This window comes from Vulpes vulpes, chromosome 10 (assembly GCF_048418805.1).
Source record: "Vulpes vulpes isolate BD-2025 chromosome 10, VulVul3, whole genome shotgun sequence".
NCBI classification, from domain to species: domain Eukaryota; kingdom Metazoa; phylum Chordata; class Mammalia; order Carnivora; family Canidae; genus Vulpes; species Vulpes vulpes.
In genome coordinates, this window is record NC_132789.1 from 47,782,934 (window position 1) to 47,807,260 (window position 24,327).

General features: G+C 53.4%; 1 protein-coding gene across 10 annotated transcripts in view; it reads left to right on the forward strand.

Annotated features, from left to right (window-relative positions):
- The first annotated feature begins 1,377 nt into the window (after positions 1–1,377).
- TTC39A (tetratricopeptide repeat domain 39A) overlaps positions 1,378–24,327 on the forward strand; it is a 40,396-nt gene continuing 17,446 nt past the window's right edge. The window contains exons 1-8 of one of the 10 annotated variants that reach the window (XR_011994797.1): positions 1,378–1,465; positions 9,669–9,773; positions 17,330–17,461; positions 18,501–18,577; positions 18,698–18,765; positions 19,184–19,393; positions 20,970–21,034; positions 23,018–23,117. Coding sequence is in view for 8 of the 10 variants with exons in the window: in XM_072724011.1 (XP_072580112.1) it covers positions 1,383–1,465; positions 9,669–9,773; positions 17,330–17,461; positions 18,501–18,577; positions 18,698–18,765; positions 19,184–19,393; positions 20,970–21,034; positions 23,018–23,117 (840 nt within the window). In the remaining 2 variants the exon portion in view is untranslated. Of the gene's footprint in view, positions 1,466–2,006; positions 2,153–9,668; positions 9,774–12,129; positions 12,404–17,329; positions 17,462–18,500; positions 18,578–18,697; positions 18,766–19,183; positions 19,394–20,496; positions 20,566–20,969; positions 21,035–23,017; positions 23,118–24,327 lie in introns of those variants that run through there. The other 9 variants (XM_072724011.1, XM_072724018.1, XM_072724016.1 and 6 more) reach the window with 9 other exon arrangements.

Below are 24,327 nucleotides of genomic sequence, written 5' to 3' on the forward strand. Positions count from 1 at the left end.
CCCAAGGCTCCCTGGTGTCAGGCTGGGGCCAGAGCTCCTGGGGGCTGGGAGCTGCCTGGGTGGCGCCTTCCTGAAGGGTGGACCACTCTGCTGCTCTGACTCATCAGGTGAGTGGTGCCAGCATCATTGCCACTGCTGTGTGGGGACAGTTCTGGCTCCAGGGGCAGCTGGGTCGCTTACCTTGCTGAGCTTCAGTTTTCAGTATAAAAGGGGAGAATAATAGCACCTACGTCACCAGCAGCACCGCCGGGGCACTGCACAGCACTGTGCCACGTGCTAGCTGCTATGCTGGGCATTTCAGTCACAGGAATTCTTAATCCTTTGAGGCTGGCAGGATTTCCATTTTACTGATGAGGAAACTGAGGCTCGGAGAGGTAGTTAAAAGCGAGCATTAAATGAGATAGTCCATGGCCTACACTTGCCATGTTTGTCTGTAATAAGCCTTCAGTGGATATCAGTCATCATTATAATCATGACCTCGGAGGGAAACGGTAAGTGCTAGGCCAAGTGTGGGAGTCTGGCGATCAATCAGAAACAGAGATGTCTGACCAGGCCCGACCCCGAGAGCTCCCAGCCTGTGGGCAGAGACAATCACGTACACACTCACTCCACCACCATCACGCGTGGATGGCGTCGGCCTAGGGTGACGAGGGTAGGTCGGGGTCCGTGTGTGTCCAGGAAGCCCCTGACCCAGCCAGGGAGGGAGGGCTTTCTGGAAGAGGTGGCATCTGAATGGAACCCTGCAGGGTGAGTAGTTGGCATAGGTCAGGCTCTGAATACAGGCCAAATCCAGTAAGGGTCTACCTGTAGGTAGCCGCGCTGCCCCCGGGGCCCGCGGGGCCTGCGGCACTCTGGCACTTTTATATTGGTAGATTTGTATTCTTTTTTGGAAAAAGAAGGCTTCCGATTGTAAGCTTCTGGATAGAACCCTGATTACATGGGTGAATGGTAAGTGACAAGGGAGGAAGGTGTGTCCCAGGCGGAGGGCGAGTATGTGGGAGTGCCCGGGGACTTGAGAGGCGCCCAGCCTCATTCGGGGCTCCCCTGCACCGCCTGCGGGTCTCCTCGGCGGCTCCCCGAGGCCAGCTGACGTGGGGCCTGCTGCTCTCCCATCAGGGACCCACACCCACCGCCGCTCAGGTCGGCGCCGCCTTCTCCGGGAAGCCCTCCGCGGCTCTCCGCGGCGTGCGGGCGGTCACGGCGCTCACCCCGGCCTGCGTGTGGCCCCCGGCGGCCTTGGGCGCTGACGTGGGGGGGCCGTGGGGGGCCCGACCGCGGGGGCCCGACCGTGGGGTCCCCGGAGGACCCCGCGCCGCCTTGCCCGCCCGCCGCCCTCCTCCCCGCCGGCTGCGGGGACGCTCCCGAGGGCGGCCACGTGCTTGATGAGTCACGGTCCGCGGCAGCGGGCCTGGAGGTGGCGGCCGCTTCCCTCTGCGCCGCCCGACGGCGCCTTCCCGGAGGCCAGGTGGGCTCTGCCGGCCGGACGGCGCCCCGGGGCCCAGGGGCGTGGCGCGGGGGACACACGGGGGGGGCACGGCCACGCCCGCCCTTGTGAGGGGAGGGCACTCGGGCCGGTAGCGTCCATCCGCGCCTCACCTGCCCAGTCTGTGAAATGGCAGCTCGGGGGCGGGGGGGGCGAGCGTGGCCCGGGGCCGCGGGGGGCACTGAGAAGGGGCGGGGCCACCGCGGACCCAGCTCTAGGAACCTCCTCGCCGCGCAGGGGGCTTGGAGGGCAGAGCCGCTGCGGCCCGCGCCGCGCGGGGAGAGCCGAGGGCTGGGGGCGCCTGCCGAGGCCCGCCCCCCCGCCCGGGCGCCCCGCCCTCCGCGGCCCCGCCCTCCCCCGCCCAGCGCGCCCCTGCCCTCCTCTCCCCTCCCCTCCACCCCGAACCCCCCCCCCCGCCTCCCCGCCCGGCGCGCCCCTCCCCTGCCCTCCCCTCCTCTCCCCCGCCCGGAGCCCCCCCCACCCCCGGCCTCCCCGCCCGGCGCGCCCCTCCCCTGCCCTCCCCCCTCCCCCGCCTCCCTCCCCTCCCCCGCCCAGCGCCCGGCTCGGGGTTCCGGCAGCACCTGGGCCGCGGCTGACGAGCGGCAGGGGCGCGCTTCCCCCTCCCCCCGCGATGAGCTCGCCCGGCGCCGAGGACCCCCTGCCCGCGGGGTAAGTGCGCGGGATGCGGGGGCGCGGGGAGCGGGGTGCTGGGCCAGGGAGGGGGGTGGGGGTGCGGGGCCGGGGAGGGGAGGTGCGGGGTGCGCGGCCCGGGGAGGGGGTGCGGGCCCGGGGGAGGGGGGTGGGGGTGCGGGGCCGGGGAGGGGAGGTGCGGGGTGCGGGCCCGGGGGAGGGGGGTGGAGGTTTGGGCCAGGCCTCCCCGGCGCCTCCGGCCGCACTGCGGCTCCGGCCCCCTCCCCCCTCTCCCCTCCCCTCCGGGCCGCCGCGGCAGCGGGGGCGCCGGGGCCTGGGGCGGTCACTCTCCCCCGGGTCCCAACTTTCTCACGGAGCTGTAGTAGCGGCCACGTCAGAGCCGCCGCCCTCCCCGCGTGGCGTGTGCACCTGTGGGTGGGCCCGGTGATTCCCCTGTCACAGGCGGGGAAACGGAGGCACGGCTCCTCCGTGGTGACTTGCCTTTCCTTTCCTTACCCGGGCCGGGGTGAGGACCCGCTCCCTGACCCCAGAGCCCCCCTCCCCCCGGGGGCCGTGCCGCCTCCTCTTCCGGGGTCTGAAGGAGTTAAGAGGCTGAGATAGGATCAGCTGTGCCCAGTGGGCGCAGCAGGAAGTGGTGGTAAAGGTGGGTGTTGTCTCGCCCATATGGCCCTCCTGCCCCCCCCCCCCAGCCCTGGAGAATCCCTACGCTGCCCCGTAGCAGTGCCAGCCCTTTCCCTGCTCAGGTGAGCTGCAGGTGTCCGCCCTACCTGGGGCCTCACCACCAGGGACAATGTTTGCCAAGGGCCTCAGGGCGGGCACGTGAGCCAGGACTGCCAGGGTGCCAGCCTGGGTGGAGGCCTCCACTGGGCCTGGGCGGGCATCCTGGGTGAAGGCTTAGAATTGGGTCACTGAGGGACCCTCTGGCCCAAGGGAGGGTCGCCTGGTGAGTTTTGCCCTGTTTGTTGTGTGGTTTTGGCCATACCCTTTATCCTCCCTAGACTTCTGGTCCCTCCTTTGGAAAACACAGGGAGGCCAGGCCTGGCTGCTCCCTTCCTGCTCTGAGCTGAAGTCTGTAAATCCGGAGCCTGCTTAGGTCCCTTCTGCCCAGCCCTGACTAAGCACCACCCCATTGGGCCCAGGAAAGAAGCTTCCAGGAGAGAAGGCAGGCAGGAACAGGGCACCTAGCAAAGAATCCTAATTCCCAGGCTAGAAAGCCTCATCCATCCCTCTTCTTTGCACGCTCTGAGTCTTCTCTACAACTCCAGGCCTGAGTCTTCTCTACAACTCCAGGCCCCTCTGGCTCCTCCATGGGCCTCCGGGGCAGTGAGCTCAGTCTTCTAGCACTGCTGGACCTTTCTCCTAGGACCATCCCTCCTCCCACCGCATGCCTTTCAGGCCCCCCTCTTCTTTGATGCCACACAGGTCCATCTGTCCCTGGTCAGTGCCATCCTGGTGGGGTCTGAGCAGAGGAGAGTCAAAGCAGTTCCACCTTCACCATAGTCACTCATTCAGTCACTCAGTGAACACCTGCTCTGGGCCCAGCCCAGGATATGAGGGTCCGTGATAAACAAACCAGACTTTAAATCTCCACCATTTTAAAAATTATGAAATATTTTAAGCCTTCAGGAAAATATAGCAAATAATAAAATGAACTCCATGCCCAGCTTTTTCAAATGTTAATCTTGTGTCCACTTATTTCATATTCTTCTTTATGTTAAAAAATAAATTAAAGAGACTTTTGGAGCCTGTGCAGACCCTCCCCTCATCCCTCTCCAGAGAGAATCGCCATCCTGAATTGTGATCTTGCCATTTGCATTTTAATTAAAAAATGTTTTTATTTGAGTCTAGTTGACGCACAACAGTTACCTTAGGTTCAAGTGTACAGCATAGTGGTTCAACTTCTCTATGTTAAGCTGTGCTCCCAAGTGTAGCTGCCATATGTCATCTGGCAACACTATTACAATATTATTGCTCTTTGTCATTCTCGGTTTTATTCTTTTGCGGAGTGTGTAAAAGTCTAAAAAAAATGTAGCTTGTTCTCACTTTAAAATTTTTATATAAACAGAGTCGTACAGCATGAATCATTTCGCAGTTTGCTTTTTCTCACCGAGCTTCAGGTTTCTGAGATGTAGCCTTCTTGATCCTTACAGCTCTGGTCCCCACTTTCTCTGATGTAAGATGTGCCCCTGATGTAGAGTCCCCCGTTTATTTATTTACTGGCCTTCTTTTTTTTTTTTTTTAAGATTTTTTTATTTATTAGAGACACAGAGATGAGAGAGAGAGAGAGAGAGAGAGAGAGAGAGAAGCAGGCTCCATGCAGGGACCCTGACGTGGGATTCGATCCTGGATCTCTAGGATCACACCCTGGGCTGAAGGCGGCACTAAACTGCTAAGCCACCGGTGGCTTCTGGCCTTCTTGATGAACATTGAGGTGGTTCCCAGAGGCTTGCTGTTCAAACAGTAACTATTCTCATAAGGTCATCCTTTGTGCATATGTGAGTTTTCTTCCCAGTTGCCCCATGGGAGTGGAATTGGTGGGTCATGGGATATGTATGTTCAATGTTTTAAAGTTATTTAGTTTTTCTATGAAAGCAGTGTTGCTCCAGACATGATGGAAACACAGACTGGTAGAAAAATAAGTAGCAATGGCTGACCTTTCCCCAGTACTTCTTCCTGGGCTCTACATGGTCCAGTCATTCTTCTCAACAACCCCCAGAGGTAGGGACTGCCCTTCTCATTTTATTGATGAGGACCCTAAAGCTCATAGAGTTTAAAGAACCCTCCCAAGTTTCTCTAACAAGTAATTGCTGAGCTGAAGTCTGAGACCAGGGTTACATGCTTTCAAAACTCTTGAAGGCCACGCTGCTCGAGGCCCTGTCACATCGTACTGACTTTATTCACAGCGAACCGGTTCTCTGGGAGGAGAGTCACAGTCACATGTGCAGTTTAGAGACTTCACTTTGCGATAGGTCCCCATGGACGGCTCCCCCCCACGCCCCTGACTAAGTCCTGAATGGTGAAGCAGGGAAGAAAAGCCAACTCTGGCTGCAGTTGGCTCCCTGAGTGACTTCTTTGCACTGCCTCTTGCCCCAGTAGGGAGGGAGAGGTCCCCTGCTCCATCCAGCTCTGTGCTTCAGGTGTCAGGGTGGCAGCTTCCAGGCAGACTTAAGCCGGGGAAGGGGCAGGGGGAGGGGGAGTGGTGTAATGCCAGGCCGCCTGACACCCCCTCCCCACCTCCAGCTCCCTTCTCACTCTGGCCTCAACCCTCCCCCACCAGGATGCCAAAGCCTTGGGCACCGGCCCTGCTCCATGCTCCATGCTCCATCCAGCAGCGGCACCCCTGTGCCTTGCATTCTCCAAGGTACAGTGGGAAAGCTGCCATCGGCCCCTCAGGAGCTCAGGAATGTGGCTTGGAGCAGAAAGGCCTTGAAGACATGGGACAGCCTGCAGAGATGTGGGGACCTCAGTCAGCTGAGGGAAGAGAAAGGTCTGGGGAGGTTGCCTTTTTGGAAAGCATTTCTGTCTTCTCCCCAGCTTCCTGGGTGGAGAAGATGAGGCTCCTGCCTTCACCGTCTTTATCTCCTCATCTGGCGGGTGCAGATAAGCACGCCTGCCTCTGGGCTGGTGGGAGGACTGAGGGAAATAAGGCAGGCATCAGTGGAGAACTTGAAGTATACCTCGGGGCGGCAGTGGTGAAAGGGTGCTTATTGATGCCATCATTAAGTCAAATGGGGCCAACGTCCTGAGCCTTCGTCCTGAGCCTTCCTGAGCATCCCAGTCAGCCGGGACACCCCGCCCCCCCTTTCGCAGGCCTTCCAGAGAGCCTCCTTGTCATGATGGTATCATGACTCTAGCTCTTTGCTCAGCTTTTTCCCCTTCTTGGGCTTCTTTCTCCATCTTGTCCTCGGTTCAGTGCCATCTTTTCCAGAAAGCTTCCTCGAGTGCCCGTCTCCACTTGTGGGCCTCCTTACAGCCTTCAGTGAGCCCCATGATCGCTGCCTTGATAACTCTGGCTGTCACTGCCTCTGTCTGCAGCTGTCACTTCTGTAGACCGTGAACTCTTCAAGGGCAGGGCCAGGTCTGGACCAGAACCAGAGACTCATGGGCATTTGTAGGAGGAAAGCCGGCCCGGGGCTGCCCCAAAGCAGCTCCCAGTCTGGAGAGGTCACGTCAGGGCCCCCTCACTACAGTGAAGCAGAGGAGGTGCTGGAGCTGCCAGGGAGGGAATGCACCTCTGTGCTGTATGTCCGTCTGTCTGTGTAGCTCTCCATGTAGAGGAAGTGGACGGAAGCTCTTTCTTGATGGGAGGTGGTGGTGGCGGTGGTGAGGTGTATGCAGGAGTGGGAGGCAGGCTCTCGGCTCCGGAGCTGTTCAGAGGTGGTCATAAGCCAGGACCGTGGGCTTGACTTCCTGGGGCTGACGGGTGAGCACTGGCTCAGGCAGACACTTGGTTAGAACCCACACCTGGCCTCGTCACCTGTCCTCTGTGGCTCGTCTAGAGTTGGGGTAACAATCCTACCTCACAGGCTTTGTGAGCGCTCAAGGAGAGAGGACCAGTTGAACACCCAGAGTGGCAGGTGCCCGCTGCCTCTTCCTGGATTCATCTAACACGAATGGACTGAACACCAGGCACTGGGCTAAGCCGTGCGCACCGAGGAGGCTACTGTGCCCGTCTCAGGAAGAAAGGGGCGGGGGCTGTGTCTGGTGGGGCCTTTTCAGGAAAGAAACTCAGTCTTTATCCTAGAGTCATGGGAAGCCAGTGGAGGACTTCGAGTTCAGAAGTGACATGGCCAAATTTGTTTTTTTTTTTTTTTTTAAGATTTTATTTATTTATTCACAAGAGACACAGAAAGAGAGAGAGGCAGAGACACAGGCAGAGGGAGAAGCAGGCTCCATGCAGGGAGCCCGATGCGGGACTTGATCCTGGGACTCCAGGATCATGCCCTGGGCTGAAGGCGATGCTAAACCGCCAAGCCACCCAGGGATCCCCCTCAAATTTGGGTTTTAAACAGAAAACTTTGGCTGTTATGAGAAGGATGGGTTAGAGGGAATAAAGCTTCCAATATTCTCCCTTATAAAAACCACTTAGAGGCTGATGGGTTACTCTAGACATCCTTTAAAATACATTCCTGAACAGAAATCCTCTCAAGCCAAGAATAAAAAGGAAGCTGAAATCAGGCTGGTAAGTGACATGAAGCCACAGCAATGTGAAGGTATTGACAAATTCCAGAAATCCAGAACCTTGAGTTTTAATGACCACTCAAGGCATGAGAAGTAAGGACTTGGGCCTACCCAGGGGCAGTGTGAGGAGTTGAAACCTAGCCCCCCTGCCACCACCACGTGAATCTAGGACCTTCAAGGGGCTTCCTCCTGAGTGAATAGGGTCATTGACCAGAAAGAAATAGCCACCCTCCCACAAAGGGGGATGACAGGTCTGGTAGAGAAAATTATAAATATGAATCTACTGTCACACAAATTTTGGGTTTGAAGACATATTCCCTTTGTGGTCCTGGAAATACTAACCTAAAAGAGTAACTTAAGTATCATGGAATGGTAGTGCCCCAGGGAATCTGGCCAAAGTAAAGGAAAATCCGCTCTGGAGAAACAGTCCTTCTCCTAAGATGCCTTTGGGATCAGCCAAAAAGGAGCTCATGGTAAAATTACAAAACACACAAGGAAAGAAGTCATTGTGAGCAGTAGATCCCCAAATTAAGAAACAACAGGATTTGTTTCTCTGAGAGTCTTAGATGCTAGAATTATGGGATCTAGAATAGAAGTATCTTAAAAACATGTAAAGAAAATCAAAGATGGACTTGAAACAAATAAGCAGGGAACAAAATGCTGCCCCAAACAACCAAGACGATTTCAAAAGGAAGCAAGTGGAATTTCTGAAAATGCAAAATATGATCCTTAAAATTAAAAACTCAGTAGACGGGAAGAGAGGCAGATCAGACACGCCTCCAGAGAATTCGTGGAATGGAAGACCCGAAGAAATTACTCAGAATCTAACAGGGTGAAAGAGATGGCAACAAAGAGAGGGAAGAGACTTGAAATAGCAAAATAGTCCAACAGAGAGAGAGAGAGAGAGACAGGAGGGGTAGGAGGGGCAAGAGCAGGAGGGGCATCTTCCATTGACCCAGGGTGAGGGTGATGGCGGCCGGCCCTTGGGCTTGCTGGGCACAGAAGAGCCAGGGTTGAGAGGTGCCCAGGAGGCCCAGCCGCTCGGGCTCGGTGAGGCTTGGCCGGGGAGGCCTGGAGAGGCAGGGAGCATGGCTGACTGCCAGACTTCTAGCCTGACAAACTGGGCAGAGGGGTGTCATTCATTAAGATGGCGAAGACTGGGGGAGAAGGAACAAGAGTGCGATTTTGAACAATACACTGGTTTCGATCTGCCGGGAAGATGCGCTGCTGCGTCACGGAGGACACATTAGAGCTGGCCTGAAGGGATGTGCAGACCTTGACCTGGTGGAGAGGGACTCTCTCTTAACTGTTTGGGGGAAAGGGACTCCTTCCAGTGAGGTCGTCAAGGCCCCTTTTGGAAACTTCTCTCACTCAAAAGAGAAGAGACATCCTCGAGACCATCCTCAAGATAGGACTTTTGGGGTCTCCTAACTTAAAAGATTAAGTTTTTCAGATGGGGAAAGGACTTTTGGGGTCTCCTAACTTAAAAGATTAGTTTTTCAGATGGGGAAGCTGAGACCTATAAAGGTCAGGGATTTGTTCTCCCAACCTGAGACTCCTCCTTCAGTCATTTTTTTTTTTTTTCCATTCACTTAACAGATGCTTATCAAAAGCCCACTTTGTACCAGATCCTAGATGCTGGGGATACAGCAGGGAACAAAACAGGGATTCCTGCCCTCAGGAAGCTCCTGTTTAGTGGAGGGGGACAGGCAATAAGCACAAAATAAGCAAAAGTAAAAATAAAAAATTGTGTGTGTGAGTATGTGTGTGTGTGTGTGTGAACGTGAGGGTGCTAAGGCATAAGGGTCAGGTGCACTGGAAGTGCTGTTGGGAAGGGGACTGTTGAGGAAGGGCCCTGGACAGCCCTTATGGCTCTGCTGCACGCTACAGTCCATTGTGACAGGGTTTCTGGGGTTCTAGAGTGCAAGCCAGAGGAGGGCAGGAGAAGTCCTGGAGAAGCAGGAGGAGGAAAAGGACTGAAGTGGGATTTAGTGGGTGGGCTGTGCCCCCCTGGGGGGGCAGAGAAGCCCGATGGGTCAGAAAGGCCATAAAGACTCCCTTTATCCTTGTGAGAGGTAAGATCAGTTTGTTCCTGAGACTTCCTCGCCCTCCATCCTCTGCTCCCCCCCCAGCCCTCTCCCCCAGATCTCAGATGACACCCCCATTCTACTCTCCTCCCACCTTTAGGAACATTGAGAGGGGGGCCAAATTGTCTTTGTGTCCCAGTACAGCCTGGACAAGCTCGTGACAAGCCCCCATGGCCCACAGGGAGACCGCCTGGGCCCTGTGGGGCTCTGTCCCAGCCCCGAGCGGGGCATGAGGTCTCCTGGTCACTGTGCGTCTCTCCCGGCAGGACTTCTGTGAGCAGCCTCCATGAGGCCCTGGACCAGTGCATGATCGCCCTGGACCTCTTCCTCACCAACCAGTTCTCGGAAGCACTCAGCTACCTCAAGCCCAGGTGAGGCTTAAGCCCAGGTTGAGGTGGGGCCCGGGGTGTGTGTGTGTTCACTGCACACATACGCACACTTGGGAGCCCACGTTTAGTGTCGGGATGGGGGTGTCTGGTCATGGAGAACCAGAGGTCTTGTGTAAGAGGAACCCCGTGAAAAAAAAATAAAAATAAAAATAAAAAAAAATAAAAAAAAAGAGGAACCCCGTGTAACTGACTGCCCTCAGCCTCCTGGGTCGCCGTGACCCCTGAGAGTCCCATAAAAGCAGGGGCCCAGGCTCCCCACTCTATAGTCCTGGGCAGCCAGGCCCTCCCCGAGGTCACTGTGACTTCCTTCCTTTTAGGCTCTTGTGGCCTCTTCTACTTTGATTTCTTGTTCCCACTGAATCTGTTGGGGTTTCTCCCCCGTCAGCTCTAACACAGCTGCTTGTCCTCATTTTTCCCCAAAAGACTAAAGATTTGAATTGCCTTTACTCAAGCCCTTTAGGGTAGTAGTGTTGGTTAGTCATTTAGCCATTGCTTCCAGTGTTTACTGCCTTATTTCTAAATAATGTTCTTATACCGCTCTTCCTTTATCATTTTTTTTGTTTTTTAAAGGCAATATGAAATAGAATTCATACACCACAAAATTCTTTTTATTTTTTTTTAACCTTTTACTTTTATTTATTTATTTTTTAAAGACTTTATTTATTTATTCATGAGAGACACAGAGAGAGAGAGAGAGAGGCAGAGACACAGGCAGAGGGAGAAGCAGCTCCATGCAGGGGGCCCGAAGTGGGACTCGATCCCGGGTCTCCAGGATCATGCCCTGGGCCAAAGGCAGGCGCTAAACCGCTGAGCCACCCAGAGATCCCCACCTTTTACTTTTAAACATCTACTGGTAGACAAGAATTTAGCTTTCTTATCCCCCTGCCCTACTTCCCTTCCTTCATCCTCCTCTCACGATTGTATCACAGTATCTGGCTAAATCAGTAACATTTACGTTGTTATAATTAGATAACTGATGCTCATTGCAAAGACAAGTCACACATTGTAGACTACATTCCCTTTCTGGAGTTAATAATTGTCTTCTTTTGCCTAATGTGCTATATACATTTATCCTGAAGTCTTTATAACCTTTTTCCTGGAAACCTGTCCTCTGGAAGACGGATGTGTCTACCGGCCACCTCCCTTCTGTCTCCTGGAACTCCCTTTCCTTCTCTCTTTTTTCCTTGACCTGGGTTTTTTCTGGCATCCTCTCTTATTTTACCAAAGCATGTCCTCCAGAAACTTCCAAGGAAGGAGTTGCATAAATGTAATTTTCCCCCCTCAGAATTTCAAAGGCATTGCATCCCTGTTTTCTAGCATCTACTGTAGCCATGGGAACCCTACTTTCTTCTAACATTGCATGTGATCATTTTTTCTTCTCTAGAAATGTTTAGAATCCTTTCTTTTGTTCTCACGAATCTGAAACTTCACAATGATGTGCTGAAATATAGGTCTTTTATTTGGAGAGTGCCTTTTGGTTCTAGGATATTCTCTTGCATGACCCTTCCATGTTCTGTCTCCCTTTCCCAGGTTTTCTTTAAGTCAAACACTGGACCTCCTGGATCAGTCCTCTTCTAAGCCTCCTGACTTACCTCCAATTTTGCATTTCTTTCTCTTTTTGTTTTCTCTTATTTGGGGGAAATTTCTTCAACCTTATCATGAAATCCTTCTATTGAGTTAGAAGAGATCCTTCTATTTTCTTTTCCTCTGTGATCATATGATTAATTTCCTCATGCTCCTTGTTCTCTGAATGTTCTTCTTATCCCTAAAACATCTTATTTTTGGCTTATGGATGTACCCTGTTCTTTATGTCTACTTTTGAAATATGGCCTGGATAGGGCCTGGCATACAGTAAGCACGCTAGTAAATATCTGTTATTATCACAGGATGTTGTCTCTTAAACATTTTTTCTCCATTACTCTTGGCTTTCTCCAGGTTCCCTTCTTCTGTGTAATGGGGGGATCTTCTGGTGGGGGCTTTCCTCCAGTGCCTGATGGCCCCTGGTTGTCTGGTTATATTTAAGAGCAAGTTCTCAGTCCTGTAGTTGATGGGTTTGGTTTCTGGATGTGGGGGGAGGTGGGCAAGAAAGGTGGCACAGAGGAACCTGCTTAGGGACAGAATGAGCAGAAGGGAGGCACCTGGATGCTTGGCCTTGTAATTGGTGGGATTGGCTTTTGGATGACCTGTCTCCAGATGTCAGCTTCTCCAAGGAATATTCCTCTGTTCCTCACCATGGTCACAGAACCTCTGGCTGCCTGAATTCTGGGATTGGGATAGGGGTGAGGGGCCAAGAGGCTAATCATGTCTGGTGCCTACTTGCCTAACCCCTTCTTTTTAGTTCTAGGTTGTGGTTGTCCTCTGCCTCATCTGGTTCCTTCAGGTTCCCCAGGAAAGCAAATGCTGAGTCAGGGGAACTGCTTTCCCCAAGTTTCCAAGCCTGACCTGTTCAATTTCTCCTGTCTGGGGTCAGTGGCCCAGCCTCTGGGGGATGGTGTGGATTCCAGCATGAGTCTTATGATGATCCCTCTGCAGCAGGCCTGAAACCTCATCCCCAGCCTCTTAGGGGGTCTGGGTTTGAGGTGGGGCCGAGGCAGCTCTGCAGCAAGAGTGAGGTAGGCCATGCTCCACCCTGTTCCATCCCTGAACATCTGGGTTCCCCTCCAAGTATTTTTGGAAGACTCCTCGGCTCCACTTCCCTTCTGGTCATTACCTATAACTAAGCAGACCCCTCCCTGCCATCTCTCTGGACTCTTGCACGCCCTCTCCTCACAGCCTCCTTGTCCCCTTGTATTGAGGGTCTGCCTCACCCTCCCTGACCTCAAGAGGGCACTCTACCAGGAGTCCCACAACTGGGGGTGGGGGTCGGGGTGGCAGAGAGGAAATGCTTGCCCCAAAGGAGGCAGTACCAAGACACCAGTCTTCCCATGAGACTACCTTTTAACTTCATGCTTAAGGCAGTGAAGCTGCTCCTTCCTTATCTTAGCCCCTGTCCCATTCCAGAAAAGAATCCTTCCTTTGTCTTTCAGTTTAAGAGAGTTCTCTCCAAACAGTAGATGGTGTTAGCACACTCCCCACCCACATCCCCATTTTGACAACCAAAAATTCTTTCTTTCAAGTTATTGCCAGATGCTGGGGGGAAGGGGGACAGGAAAAATCTCTCTCCATCTTTATTAAGAACCACTGGTCTAGGGGAAATAATTCTTGCTAAAAAATAGCCGCCTCTCCTCATTTATAGCCATCAAAGCTACAAAAGATGTTGAGGTCCAGTTTCATTCACATTCCTCCTTATGCACGCAAGTGTCTCATTTCATTGTTCTCCATACTTTGCCCTCAGGGAATAACGGGCTCATCAAGTTCCACCCCTCATCCCCCCAGCCTGGGCATTTGTTTTCTGTCTTTGTCACTTCTTTGAGTAACTTCTAGTTTATTTTACTATGCTGCTGGTAAAGGAGGGAAGGGCTAGAGGCCACTAGGCTCAGGTGACCTCCACATGGCCAAGGAGTCCCAAGTCCCAACACCCTGCCCTCTGATGGCTCTTCCAGTGCCCTCCCCAACTTGATAGCTGGTCTGGGCCTAGAAGGTAGGATGCCAGTGGGCATCCTGTCCCAGAGCTGAGTTTGCCTCAGATGTGAGGGGACTCTTACTCTCAGGCATCAGGATTGTATAAGCAAACAAGAACTTGTGGGTTGTAAGTTAACCTTGGGGTGTCTGAGGTTTGGAGAGTTGTTCTACCTGTCTACGGGCTTACCACATTGCACTTCACAGATACTGCATTTGTTATAAATCAAAGGTTTATGGCAACCCTGCATCACGCAAGTCTCTTGGCAACATTTTTCCAACCTTTACTCACTTTGTGTCACATTTTGGTAATCCTTGCAATATCTCAAACTTTCCTATTAGTATTATTTTTGTTATGGTGATCTGTGATCAGTGATCTTTGATGTTACTATTGTAATTGTTTCTGGCTGCCACCATGTAAGGCAACGAACTTAATCAGTAAATGTGTGCATTCTGACTGGTCCATTGACCAGCTGTTCCCCCCTCTCTAGTCTCCTTGGGCCTATTCCCTGAGAGACAACAATATTAAAATTAGGCCAATTAATACCCTGCTGTGGCCCCTGAGTGTTCAAGTGAGAGGAAGAGTTGCACGTCTCTCTCTTTAAATCAAAAGCCAGAAATGACCAACCTTAGTGAGGAAGGCTTTTTTTTTTTTTAAGATTTTATTTATTTATTCATGAGAATACACAGAGAGGAGAGAGAGAGAGAGGCAGAGACACAGGGGGAGGGAGAAACAGGCTCCATTCAGGGAGCCCCACGTGGGACTCCAGGATCATGCCCTGGGCTGTAGGCTGCGCCACCGGGGCTGCCCGGGAGGAAGGCTTTTAAAATCAAAACCCAAGATAGGCTGGAAGGTAGGCCTCTTGCACCAAACAGCCAACTTGTGAAGGCAAAGGCAAAGTTCCTGAAGGAAATTAAGAGTGCTACCCCAGTGAACACACAAATGATTAGAAAGTAAAACAGCCTTATTACTGATACAGAGAAAGCGTGAGTGGGCTGGATAGAAGATCAAATCAGCCACAACCTTGCCTTACACTAAAACCCAATCCAGAGCAAGGCCCTAGCTGTCTCCAATTCTGTGAGGCTGAGAGAGGTCAGGAAGCTGCAGCAGAAAAGCTGGAAGCTATCAGAGGTGGGTTCCTGAGGTTGAAGGAAAGAAGCCATCTCCATAACATAGAAGGTGAAGCAGCAAGTGCTGGTAGAAACTGCAGCAGGTTAACCAGAAACTCTGGCTCAGATCGTTAATGAAAGTGGCTGCCCTAAACAACAGATTTTCAGCGTCGATGAAATGGCCTTATAGTAGAAGATGCCATCTAGGACTTCACAGCTAGAGGCGGGATCGGTGCCTGGCTTAACGCTTACAAGGACAGGCTGGCTCTCTCGTCAGGAGCTAATGCAGCTGGGGACTTCAGGGTGAAGCCCGTGCTCCTTTACCACTCGGAGAATCCTAGGGCTCTTAAGAATTACGCTAAATCTCTTCTCCCTGTGCTCTTTAAGTTGAACAACAAAGCATGCCTGTTACAACATGGTTTACTGAATATTTTAAGCCCAGTGTTAAGACCCACTGCTCAGAAAAAAAGATTCCTTTCAAAATACTCCTGTTCATTGACGGTGCATCTGGTCACCCAAGAGCTCTGACGGAGTTGCAGTGAGATGAATGTTGTTTTCATGTCTGCTAACAATACAATATCCATTCTGTGTCCCATGGGTTCAAAGAGTCACTTTGACTTTCAAGTCTTGTCACTTAAGAAGTCTGTTCCATAAAGCTATAGCTGCCATCGAGAGTGATTCCTCTGATGGATCTGGGCAAAGTAAATTGAAACTCTAGAAAGTAGTCACCATGCTAGATGCTAGTAAGAACTTTGTGATTCATGGGAAGAGGTCACAGTATCAACATCAGCAGAAGTTTGGAAGAAATTGATTCCAACCCTCATGGATGACTTTGAGTGGTTCAAGACTTCAGGTGATAGGTAGCAGTTTAGCGCCACCTGCAGCCCCGGGGTGTGATCCTGGAGACCCGGGATTGAGTCCCACATCGGGCTTCCTGCATGGAGCCTGCTTCTCCCTCTGCCTGTGTCTCTGCCTCTCTCTCGCTCTCTCTGAATGAATAAATAAATAAATCTTTAAAAAAAACCAAAAACAACAAGACTTCAGGGGAGGAAATAACTGCAGATGGGGTGGAAGGAGCAAGAGAATCAGAAGTAGAGCCTGCAGATGTGACTGCACGGCTGTCATCTCAGGATAAAACTTGAGCGGATGAGAAGTTCCATCTATGGATGAGCAAGGAAGGTGGTTCCTTTTCTTTTCTTTTTTCTTTTCTTTTCTTTTCTTTTCTTTTCTTTTCTTTTCTTTTTTTTCTTTTCTTTTCTTTTTTAAGATTTTATTTATTTGAGAGAGAGAAAGAGAGCATGAGCAGGGAGCGGGACACAGGGAGAGGGAGAGGGAGAAGCAAACTCTCCACTGAGCAGGGAGCCCGGCATGGGATCAGGACCTGAGCCCAAGACAGACGCTTAACCAACCAAGCCACACAGGCGTCCCAAAGAAGGTGGTTTCTTGAGATGGAACCTACTCCTGGTGAAGATGTGAAGATTGTTGAAATTACAACAAAGGATTTGGAATATTACATAAACTTAGTTGATAAAGCAGAAGCAGCATTTGAGAAGATTGATTCTAATTCTGAAAGAAGTTCTGTGGGTAAGATGCTGTCAAGCAGCATCACATGCTACAGGGGAATTGTTTATGAAAGCAGGAGGCCATCAGTGGAGAAAACTTGGTTGTTGTCTTACATTAAGAAATTGCCACAGCTAACCCAACCTTCTGTGACTGCCACCCCATCAGTCAGCAGCCATGGACATCAAGGCAGGATCCTTCACCAGCAAAAAGATCTCAGCTCCCTGAAATGTCAGGTGACGGTTAGCATTTTGTAGCAGTAAAGTATCTTTTAATTAAGGTATGTAGTTTTTTAGACATAATGCTGTTGTACACTCTGGACATAATGCTATTGCAGACTTAATTAGACTTCACTTCTGTGTGCATAGGGAGACCAGAAATTCACTTGACTTTTGCACTTTATTGCCGTGGTCTGGAACCAGACTGGCGCTAGCTCCGATGCAGGCTGTACCACACCTCTCAGTCCAGAAACGTGGTTGAGGGGCTTCCAGTGGTGGGCTGGGGAGGAGCCAGGATTCCCAGCTGCAGGTGCATGTTGGGGCATTGGGCCTCAAACTAGAAATCCTGCTTTGCCTGCCAGCTGCTCAGGCAGGGCTGTCCCTCCTGGGCCTAGCACCAGCCTGGGGGAGTGAGGCTGAGCCTCCAGCCTCCCTGGTGTGAGGAAAAGAGGGGCAGGGCCTTGAGAACTGGAGAGACCTGGAACCCTGGAACGGGAGGTGATTAACTGGTGCGGGGACTGGGGGGGGGGGTGTCTGGATACTGCCAGGGAACCTCTCCTGAGGGACAGTGTATTCAGGGCAGTGACCCTTGACCCTGGCAGACACAGAAGGACTTGCATTTATTGAGCATACAGGACTGAGGCCTGGGCAGAGGGTGGGATGGGGAGAGGGGGGAGAGGGGGAGCGTGGCCAGTGAGGCCACGGAAGGAGGTGGGGCAAGGCCGGGGGCAGGGTGGGGAAGGGGAGCTTGAGGACAGATGGATTTGGGCTCTTCCCCCGGAGGTGGGGCAGGAGGCGGTCCCTGGGGGCTAGAGGCACCCCTCAGGGCGACACACCGGCTAAGGCCCTTCTAGGTGCCTCATGACAGCCTTGCTGCCATCCCTGCAGAGTGGATGAGAGAGTGAGGCCCAGAGTTGGAAAGTCACTTGGTGCCACTCAGCAGGAAGGAGCAGAGCTGGGGTCCGAGGCCTTTGGAGCAGCAGTGGAAGGGTCAGAGCTTGGGAGGGGGACCCTTTCCCGTCCCCTCGGGAGGTTACCGGGGTGCTGCCTCTGTGGCTCTGGGGGTGCTCTCACGTCCCTTCTCTCCGGCAGAACCAAGGAGAGCATGTACCACTCACTGACGTATGCCACCATCCTGGAGATGCAGGCCATGATGACTTTTGACCCTCAGGACATCCTGCTGGCTGGCAACATGATGAAGGAGGCGCAGACGCTGTGTCAGAGGTCAGGGCGGCTGGGCAGGGGTGAGGGGGGTGAGGCCCCTCCTCTTGTGACCTCGGCCTATCCCAGTGCCTGAAATACCAGTTAAAGATGTTAAAGATGGCTGCGAGGACCTGTCCCTGTCAGCTCTGCCCCAGGGGCCCTGTCTGAGCCAGGCTCTCAGCCACTTCCAGGGACCAGGCCTAATTCTGTGGCGGCGGGTGCTGGCCCTGTCACATGATGACTCTGATCTCTGGCAAGTGTCTCTCTGGACTCTCCGCTCTTTGTATATGAAGTGGGTGTAAGGGCAGGGCCTGCGTGGGGCTGCAGGAAGCCTGGGTCGCGGCCCAGCACCCGACTGGTGTCTGCTCACATAAGCTGCTCGCACGCCTGCACAGATGAGGCGATGAATGGGTGTGCCCTCAGGGTTTGGGCGCAGGTGGGCCCAGGGCTTAGGCCAGCCCCCCGGGGCTGCGGGGGCAGCGAGGGGGGGGGGGGTCTTGCCGGAGGAGCAGGACAGGTTTCCTGGAGGAGGCGTTGCTGCAGCGGGTCCTCAGGGGACACTGGCTGGGGCAGGGGAAGGTGGGGCAGGGCTCTACCCTGACCCAGGGTGCTTGCCAGGTCTGTGCCTGTGGAGCCCCATGGGAAGGGTGGGAGATGCGCCTGAGCCTGCACCCCCACTCGCATCCCCACCCGCTGCCCCACCCCCATTCCCACCCATACCCTGACCTACTCCCCCACTTGCTCCTGCACCCCCACCCCAACCCGCTCCCCCACCCACACCCCAACCTGCTCCCCACTGTACCCCAACCCACTCCCCAACCTGCACCCCGACTGCTCCCCAACCCACTCCCCAACCTGCTCCCTCACCCACTCCCCACCCCCATCCCCACCCTGACCCACTCCCCACCCCCACCCGCACTCCCACCCACTCTCACACCCCCACCCCCACCTGCACCCTGACTCGCTCCCCCACCCTCACCCCCACTCGCTCCCCCACCCACACCCCGGGCTCCTGGCTCACACTCACCCAATGACTGGAGGCCCCCTCTTTCCTCTTCAGGCACCGGAAGAAGTCCTCTGTAACAGATTCCTTCAGCAACCTGGTGCACCGCCCCACTATGGACCAGTTCACGGAAGGTGCGGCCTCTGATGTCCCCTCAACCCCACTGATTCTGACTCCCTTTGCCGTCTGGGAAGTGGGGTGGGGAGGATCTGGTCCATGCTGCCTGCCTCAGGGCTCTGGTTTTCTCCTTGCAGAGGAAATCCACGCTGAGGTGTGCTATGCAGAGTGCCTGCTGCAGAGAGCAGCTCTGACCTTCCTGCAGGTAGGACCCCTCTCCCAGGATGCAGCTGGGATTGCGCATCAGGCCCCATCTCCAAGCCAGAGGGCTCCCTGTGGTTCAGGGAGGACTGAGGCTCAGTGGCCCCAGCGCTCCCCGCCCTGGCCCAGCTCAGTGGCAGCAGTGACGGGCTTTACCCCCTCCACGCTGGGCACGCGTGCCACGCATGCCCGGTCTGCTAGTAGGATGCGCATCCCCGCATGACCACCGTTTTCCTCCCAAGGGCATGCGGGGTGACAGGCATTAGCACGAAGCCTGCTCTATGCTTGATTCATTCGACAAGCAAGTTTGAATGGATCAAATGAGCGTCTGCGACCTCCCAGGCCTCGTGTGTACATTTGGCTAAGTGGTTTTACATACCTCACACACTTTGCATGTTTGTGTTTTACATAAATTTACATAGATTATTAAAGCTTCACCTCACAGGCCTGCAAAGGGGAGGATTAGAGAGGAGAAGCCACTTTCACAGGGTCATCTGATCAGCGGCTGGCAGAGCTGGGATTTGAACGCAGGTCAATTTGGAATCTGTGCTCCTCACCACACAGTGGTAATTCCAGGAACCATCACCTCGTGGTTTCACCCGCAAGCCTGGCTTATAATATACAGTCATCATGTAAATATGCATATTGAATGTTATTATTGGGGTACTATTTATTTTTGTTAGCTGTCGTTCTATCTTTTTGTACCTCGGGAAATTAGAATTGGATTACTCCCAATTCTCTTTAGGATCACTCTTAATAACTGCACTGTGAGTGGCCTTTTATGTATCTGCGTGCTCTAGCACGCATAGTGAACAGCGCCCACAAGCACTCCCACCTAACCAGAGAACAGAGCATTGCTAGCAAGTCTCCTGGCCCTCCGGGCTCCTCCCCACCCTGTCCCCTGCCTCCCTTCGTGGGGAACCCACTGCCTACAGTTCTATCATCCCTCACCCCCTTTTTTTTTTTTTTAAGATTTTATTTATTTATTCATTAGAGACAGAGAGAGGCAGAGACACAGACAGAGAAGCAGGCTGCATGCAGGGAGCCTGATGTGGGACTTGAACTTGGGAATCCGGGATCACTCCTTGAGCTAAAGGCAGACACTCAACTGCTGAGCCACCCAGTTGTCTCATCACCCTATTTTTTAAAAAATAGTTTTCTCAGCTTCCTTGTCCCGTCTGAGCAGCATATTGTTTTTTTTTTTTTTTTTTTTTTTTTTTAATTTATTTATGATAGTCACAGAGAGAGAGAGAGAGGCAGAGACACAGGCAGAGGGAGAAGCAGGCTCCATGCACCGGGAGCCCGATGTGGGATTCAATCCCGGGTCTCCAGGATCGCGCCCTGGGCCAAAGGCAGGCGCCAAACCGCTGCGCCACCCAGGGATCCCTGAGCAGCATATTGTTATGTGTTAGTTGGCTTCAAGCTTCTTAAGGCCTCGAGCTGTGTGGTGCTTGCTTTCTTTCCCCAACCTTATGTGGTTGTATAATATTCCCTTCCATGAATATAGCAGTTCATTCATCCATCCATACTCCTGCTGAAGGGCATTTGGGTTGTTTCTGGTTGGCTGCTATAGACACTGGTGCTGTGAACATTTTTTTTTTTTTTTTTTTTTTTGCTGTGAACATTCTTGAGGGGGATTCCGCACCCCGTGTTCATCCGTTTCTCTTGGGTGGAGCTCCAGGAATGGAACCCTAGGTGGGCTATAGTGCCATGCCCGCTGAGCAGGGAGCCTGCTGTGGGGCTCCATCCCAGGACTCCGGGATCAGGACCTGAGCTGAAGGCAGATATCAACAGAGCCACCCAGGTGCCCGGAATTGGTGCTTTAAATTACAAATGTGATAAATAGCTGCTTGTTGTAAAAAAACACAAAAGTTCCAAAACAGGAGCATCCCTCTTGCTTTCGCACAGTTACTTCACCTAGGGGAGCACCTCCTCCAGGCCCTTCTACAAGGACTTAGGATAGGTACCTGTGAGGCTGGGATCGAGGCCTGGGCATTTTGGAGGTCTCATTTGGCACGGAAACCCTTATCTCGAGTCCCAAGGGTTAGGGAGGCCTGATTTGTCTAACCCCTGACTCCATCCCCACCCTGGACTCCTTCTAGAGCTGGGCCCAAGGTGGGGCAGGCCAGGCCGGGAGCCTTGTATGATCCCTCTCCAACCTGTGGCTCCCCACCCAGGCCTGGCTCTTAGCATCTCTCCTTCCCGCAGGACGAGAACATGGTGAGCTTCATCAAGGGTGGCATCAAAGTTCGAAACAGCTACCAGACCTACAAGTGAGTGGGCCTGGCTCCGGGGGCCTGGGGTCGCAGCACCTAGCATCCTGTGCCCCCCCCCCCCCCCGCCCCGCCAGGCTACTTTGTGGAGGGTTGAGAGCCTTGCTGGAGGCTGGAAGCCGAGAATGCCATGCGGCCTCAGGCAGATTCTGTACCTTCAGGTCCTCAGTTTTCCAGGATATTACTCCCCTGGTTTTCTGGGTTTATCTGTTCATTTGGTTCCCTAGAAGCCCCAAACAGGGGAAAAGAAAGCACATTCTGCACAGTCAGCTTGGTGTGTGGGGGCTAGGAGGCAGGCACAGCGGCAGACCCCCACGCATCTGGTAAGGCCCAATCCAATGCCACATCCCCCACAACATGCTCCCTGGGGGAAGGGCCAGCGCACAGGGATGGCATCCACACATGCTTACACCCTCTGAGGGACACGCCATTTCCCCGCCATCTCAGCACTGGGCCAGCCAGAGGCCTTGTTTTTGGATGAAGGAAATAAGACTCAGTCTGAACACTTCTGCTTAACATGGCACCACAGTCCTTATCTGCAATTCCAGAATCACAAAATCTTCGAAAGCCAGTGTCTTCCTTCAAGTTTGGCATTAAAACTCATTTTCTGTTAAAAGTTGACTTGAATTGACTTGAGACTATGTATCATCTTATTTTCCGCATCTGATGTGCCTGTTTCCCTCCAGAGATATTGTGAGTTCGAGTCAGGGCACTGCTGGGGCAGAACCAGCACACGGCCTGTGGACACCACATTACCTGTGGGTCTGTGCTGGCCTCATGCTGTCCCCTGCAGTCCCCTCCAGCCCCCTCCAGCTGCCAGAGCACAAACCTTGTCAGGTCACCCCCTACCAGTTCCCGCTGCTCCTCTTGCTCTTAGTCCCAGGTCATTGCTGAGTCATTCTGGGAGCTCCTCCTGCCCTCCTCACAGTATCTTCCACCCCGCTCTGCCTCAGCCAGTTGGGTCTTGCTTCCAGTCCTTCAAACAGGCCAAGCTCATTGCTGCTTTGGGGCTTTGGGACATGTTGCGCCTCTGCCAGGAACACTCTATGCCAGGCCAACCCTCCTCATCCCTAGAGTTTCAGCTCAAATGTCAGCTTCTCAGGGAGATCTTCCCTGAACCCCAGACTAGGTCAGGCCCCAGGAGTCTTCTCCTTTGAGACCTCTCTTACCCTCCCAGTGACTTGATGGGGGTCTGTCCCCTAGAGTGGGAGAGCTGTGAGGGCAGCAGCGTGGGAGCCCAAGCTCCTTTCCAGGCCTGGCACAGAGAGACCTGTCTGCATATGCTGACTGAAAGCCCTCAAGATGCCCGTGGCCCCAGGAAGGAGGCAGGCACATCTTTAAAGCCTCTGTTCTGCCCCAGGTGGGCTGGAATATGGATTCTGTGCAACTGATGACCAGGAAAAAAGAGGGTTGGATTTCTTTTTTCTTTTCTTTTCTTTTTTTTTTTTTTTTGAGGGTTGGATTTCAACCAAGAGCCCAGGTAGACTTCTTGAAGGACAGGGTGCTGGAGTTTGCCCAGTGGCTTTTCATTGGGACATTTGGCAATATTGGGAGACATTGGGTAGTGACAACCTTGGGAGAGAGGTTGCTCCTGGCATCTAGTGGGTGGAGGCCAGAGATGCTCCTAAGCATCCCACAGTATGCAGACAGCCCCCCACTTCCACCTGAATGAAGAATTTATCCAGCCTAAAATGTCAGTAGTGCCAAAGAAACTGTTCTAGAGAGAACGCAGAGCATGTGCAAATGCCTAGACATTGGGCAGGGCAGGTGTGCTGGGGCTCATAAGGCTGACATTCAGGAGTAGGTTGTTATGCGGATGGGACTAAGAAGTCCTCGGGTATCCGCTCTCTGGATTGCCAGAATTGTTATCGGTCTAGGGGGTTCTGAGACCAGCTAGGTGTGGGGGGCAAGCTCAGCCCCAGCTGGAATGAGACCCAGCCCCCCTGCTCTGGGGCTGCAACAAGACTCTACCTCTCTGCACAGGGAGCTGGACAACCTTGTCCAGTCCTCACAGTACTGCAAGGGAGAGAACCACAGACACTTCGAAGGAGGCGTGAAGCTCGGTGTGGGAGCCTTCAACCTGGTGAGTGGGCGTCCCTCAATGTGCGAGCTCTGCTGGCCTGTGGTGCTGGGCCCCACGCTGCCCGGGGACCCAGCAGTAAAGCAGACAGGCTGCCACCCTAGGATGCTCAGAGCTGGGCTGCGGGGCAAGGGGGTACTGGCTTCACAGTCCCTCTGTGCATTTCTTCCCAAGTCAAGTTGAGAGCTTGAAATGTGCCATGGGGGTGTTATTTATAGGACCAGAAAAAGACAAACACGATAAATCAGGGCCTTCTCTACCCTGGAGAACTGGTGGTTGGTTAAATAGTGACCAGTGGCAGGGAGAGGGAAGGGCCTGGAAGCAGTGGGAAGCCCACAGAAACGGAAAGCCAGTACCCCTTCCTGGGGGAGGTGGGGAAGGTTTCGTGGAGTGGGAAATGTTTGAGCTGGATCTTGGATGATCTGTAGGCAGGGAAGGGCATTCAAGGCAGAAGGAAGAGTGTGAACTAGGTGGGGAGGCTCTGAGGCCTATTCCTGGGAGGAGGAGTGGCTCATCAACAATTTAGGCTCCTGGCCCTGGGTGCCCAGAGCCCTATCCGAGGGTGCGTGGGTGGCAGGGCATGGCTGTCTTCCCTCTGGGCAAAGCCTGTTCTGAGAGCTTTGGAACCACATCCATGCCCCATTCTGGGTTCCAGTTTCCTTGTATGTAAAATGGGAACAGTGACCTGGGCCCGAGTGCTGAGAGGTACAGAGTGCAGAAGTGTCATCAGGTGTTTTAGTGTCAGAGCCCGGCTGTCTGGGTTTTAGAACTGGCTCCCCCTCTCATTATAAGTGACATGTCCTGTCACTTATCTCTGCCCGACTTTTTTCATCTGTCAAAGGGGGCAGTAATCTTTCTTTGCAGGACTGTTCTAAGGATCAAGTGTGATGACAGAGCAGGGGTCCAGTGTGACAACAATAGCTGTTGTGTGCAGACAACATGTATTGATTTGATCTATCCTCACAGTACCCCTAGGAGGTAGGGGCTAGTATTACTCCCAGATGAGAAAACTGAGGCAAAGAGAGGCTATGTAGCTTACCCAGCGTGACCCAGCAGACAAGTGAGATTAGGATTTAGATACCGTTTGCTCCTGGTCATCACACTGAGGTGCTTCTCTGTTGGGGGAAGTTGGCTCTGTGGGAAACCTCAGGCCTCCTTGTGGGCTTTCTGGAGATAGGTCCTGCCCCCCAGCATTACCCTGGGACTCTGGGGG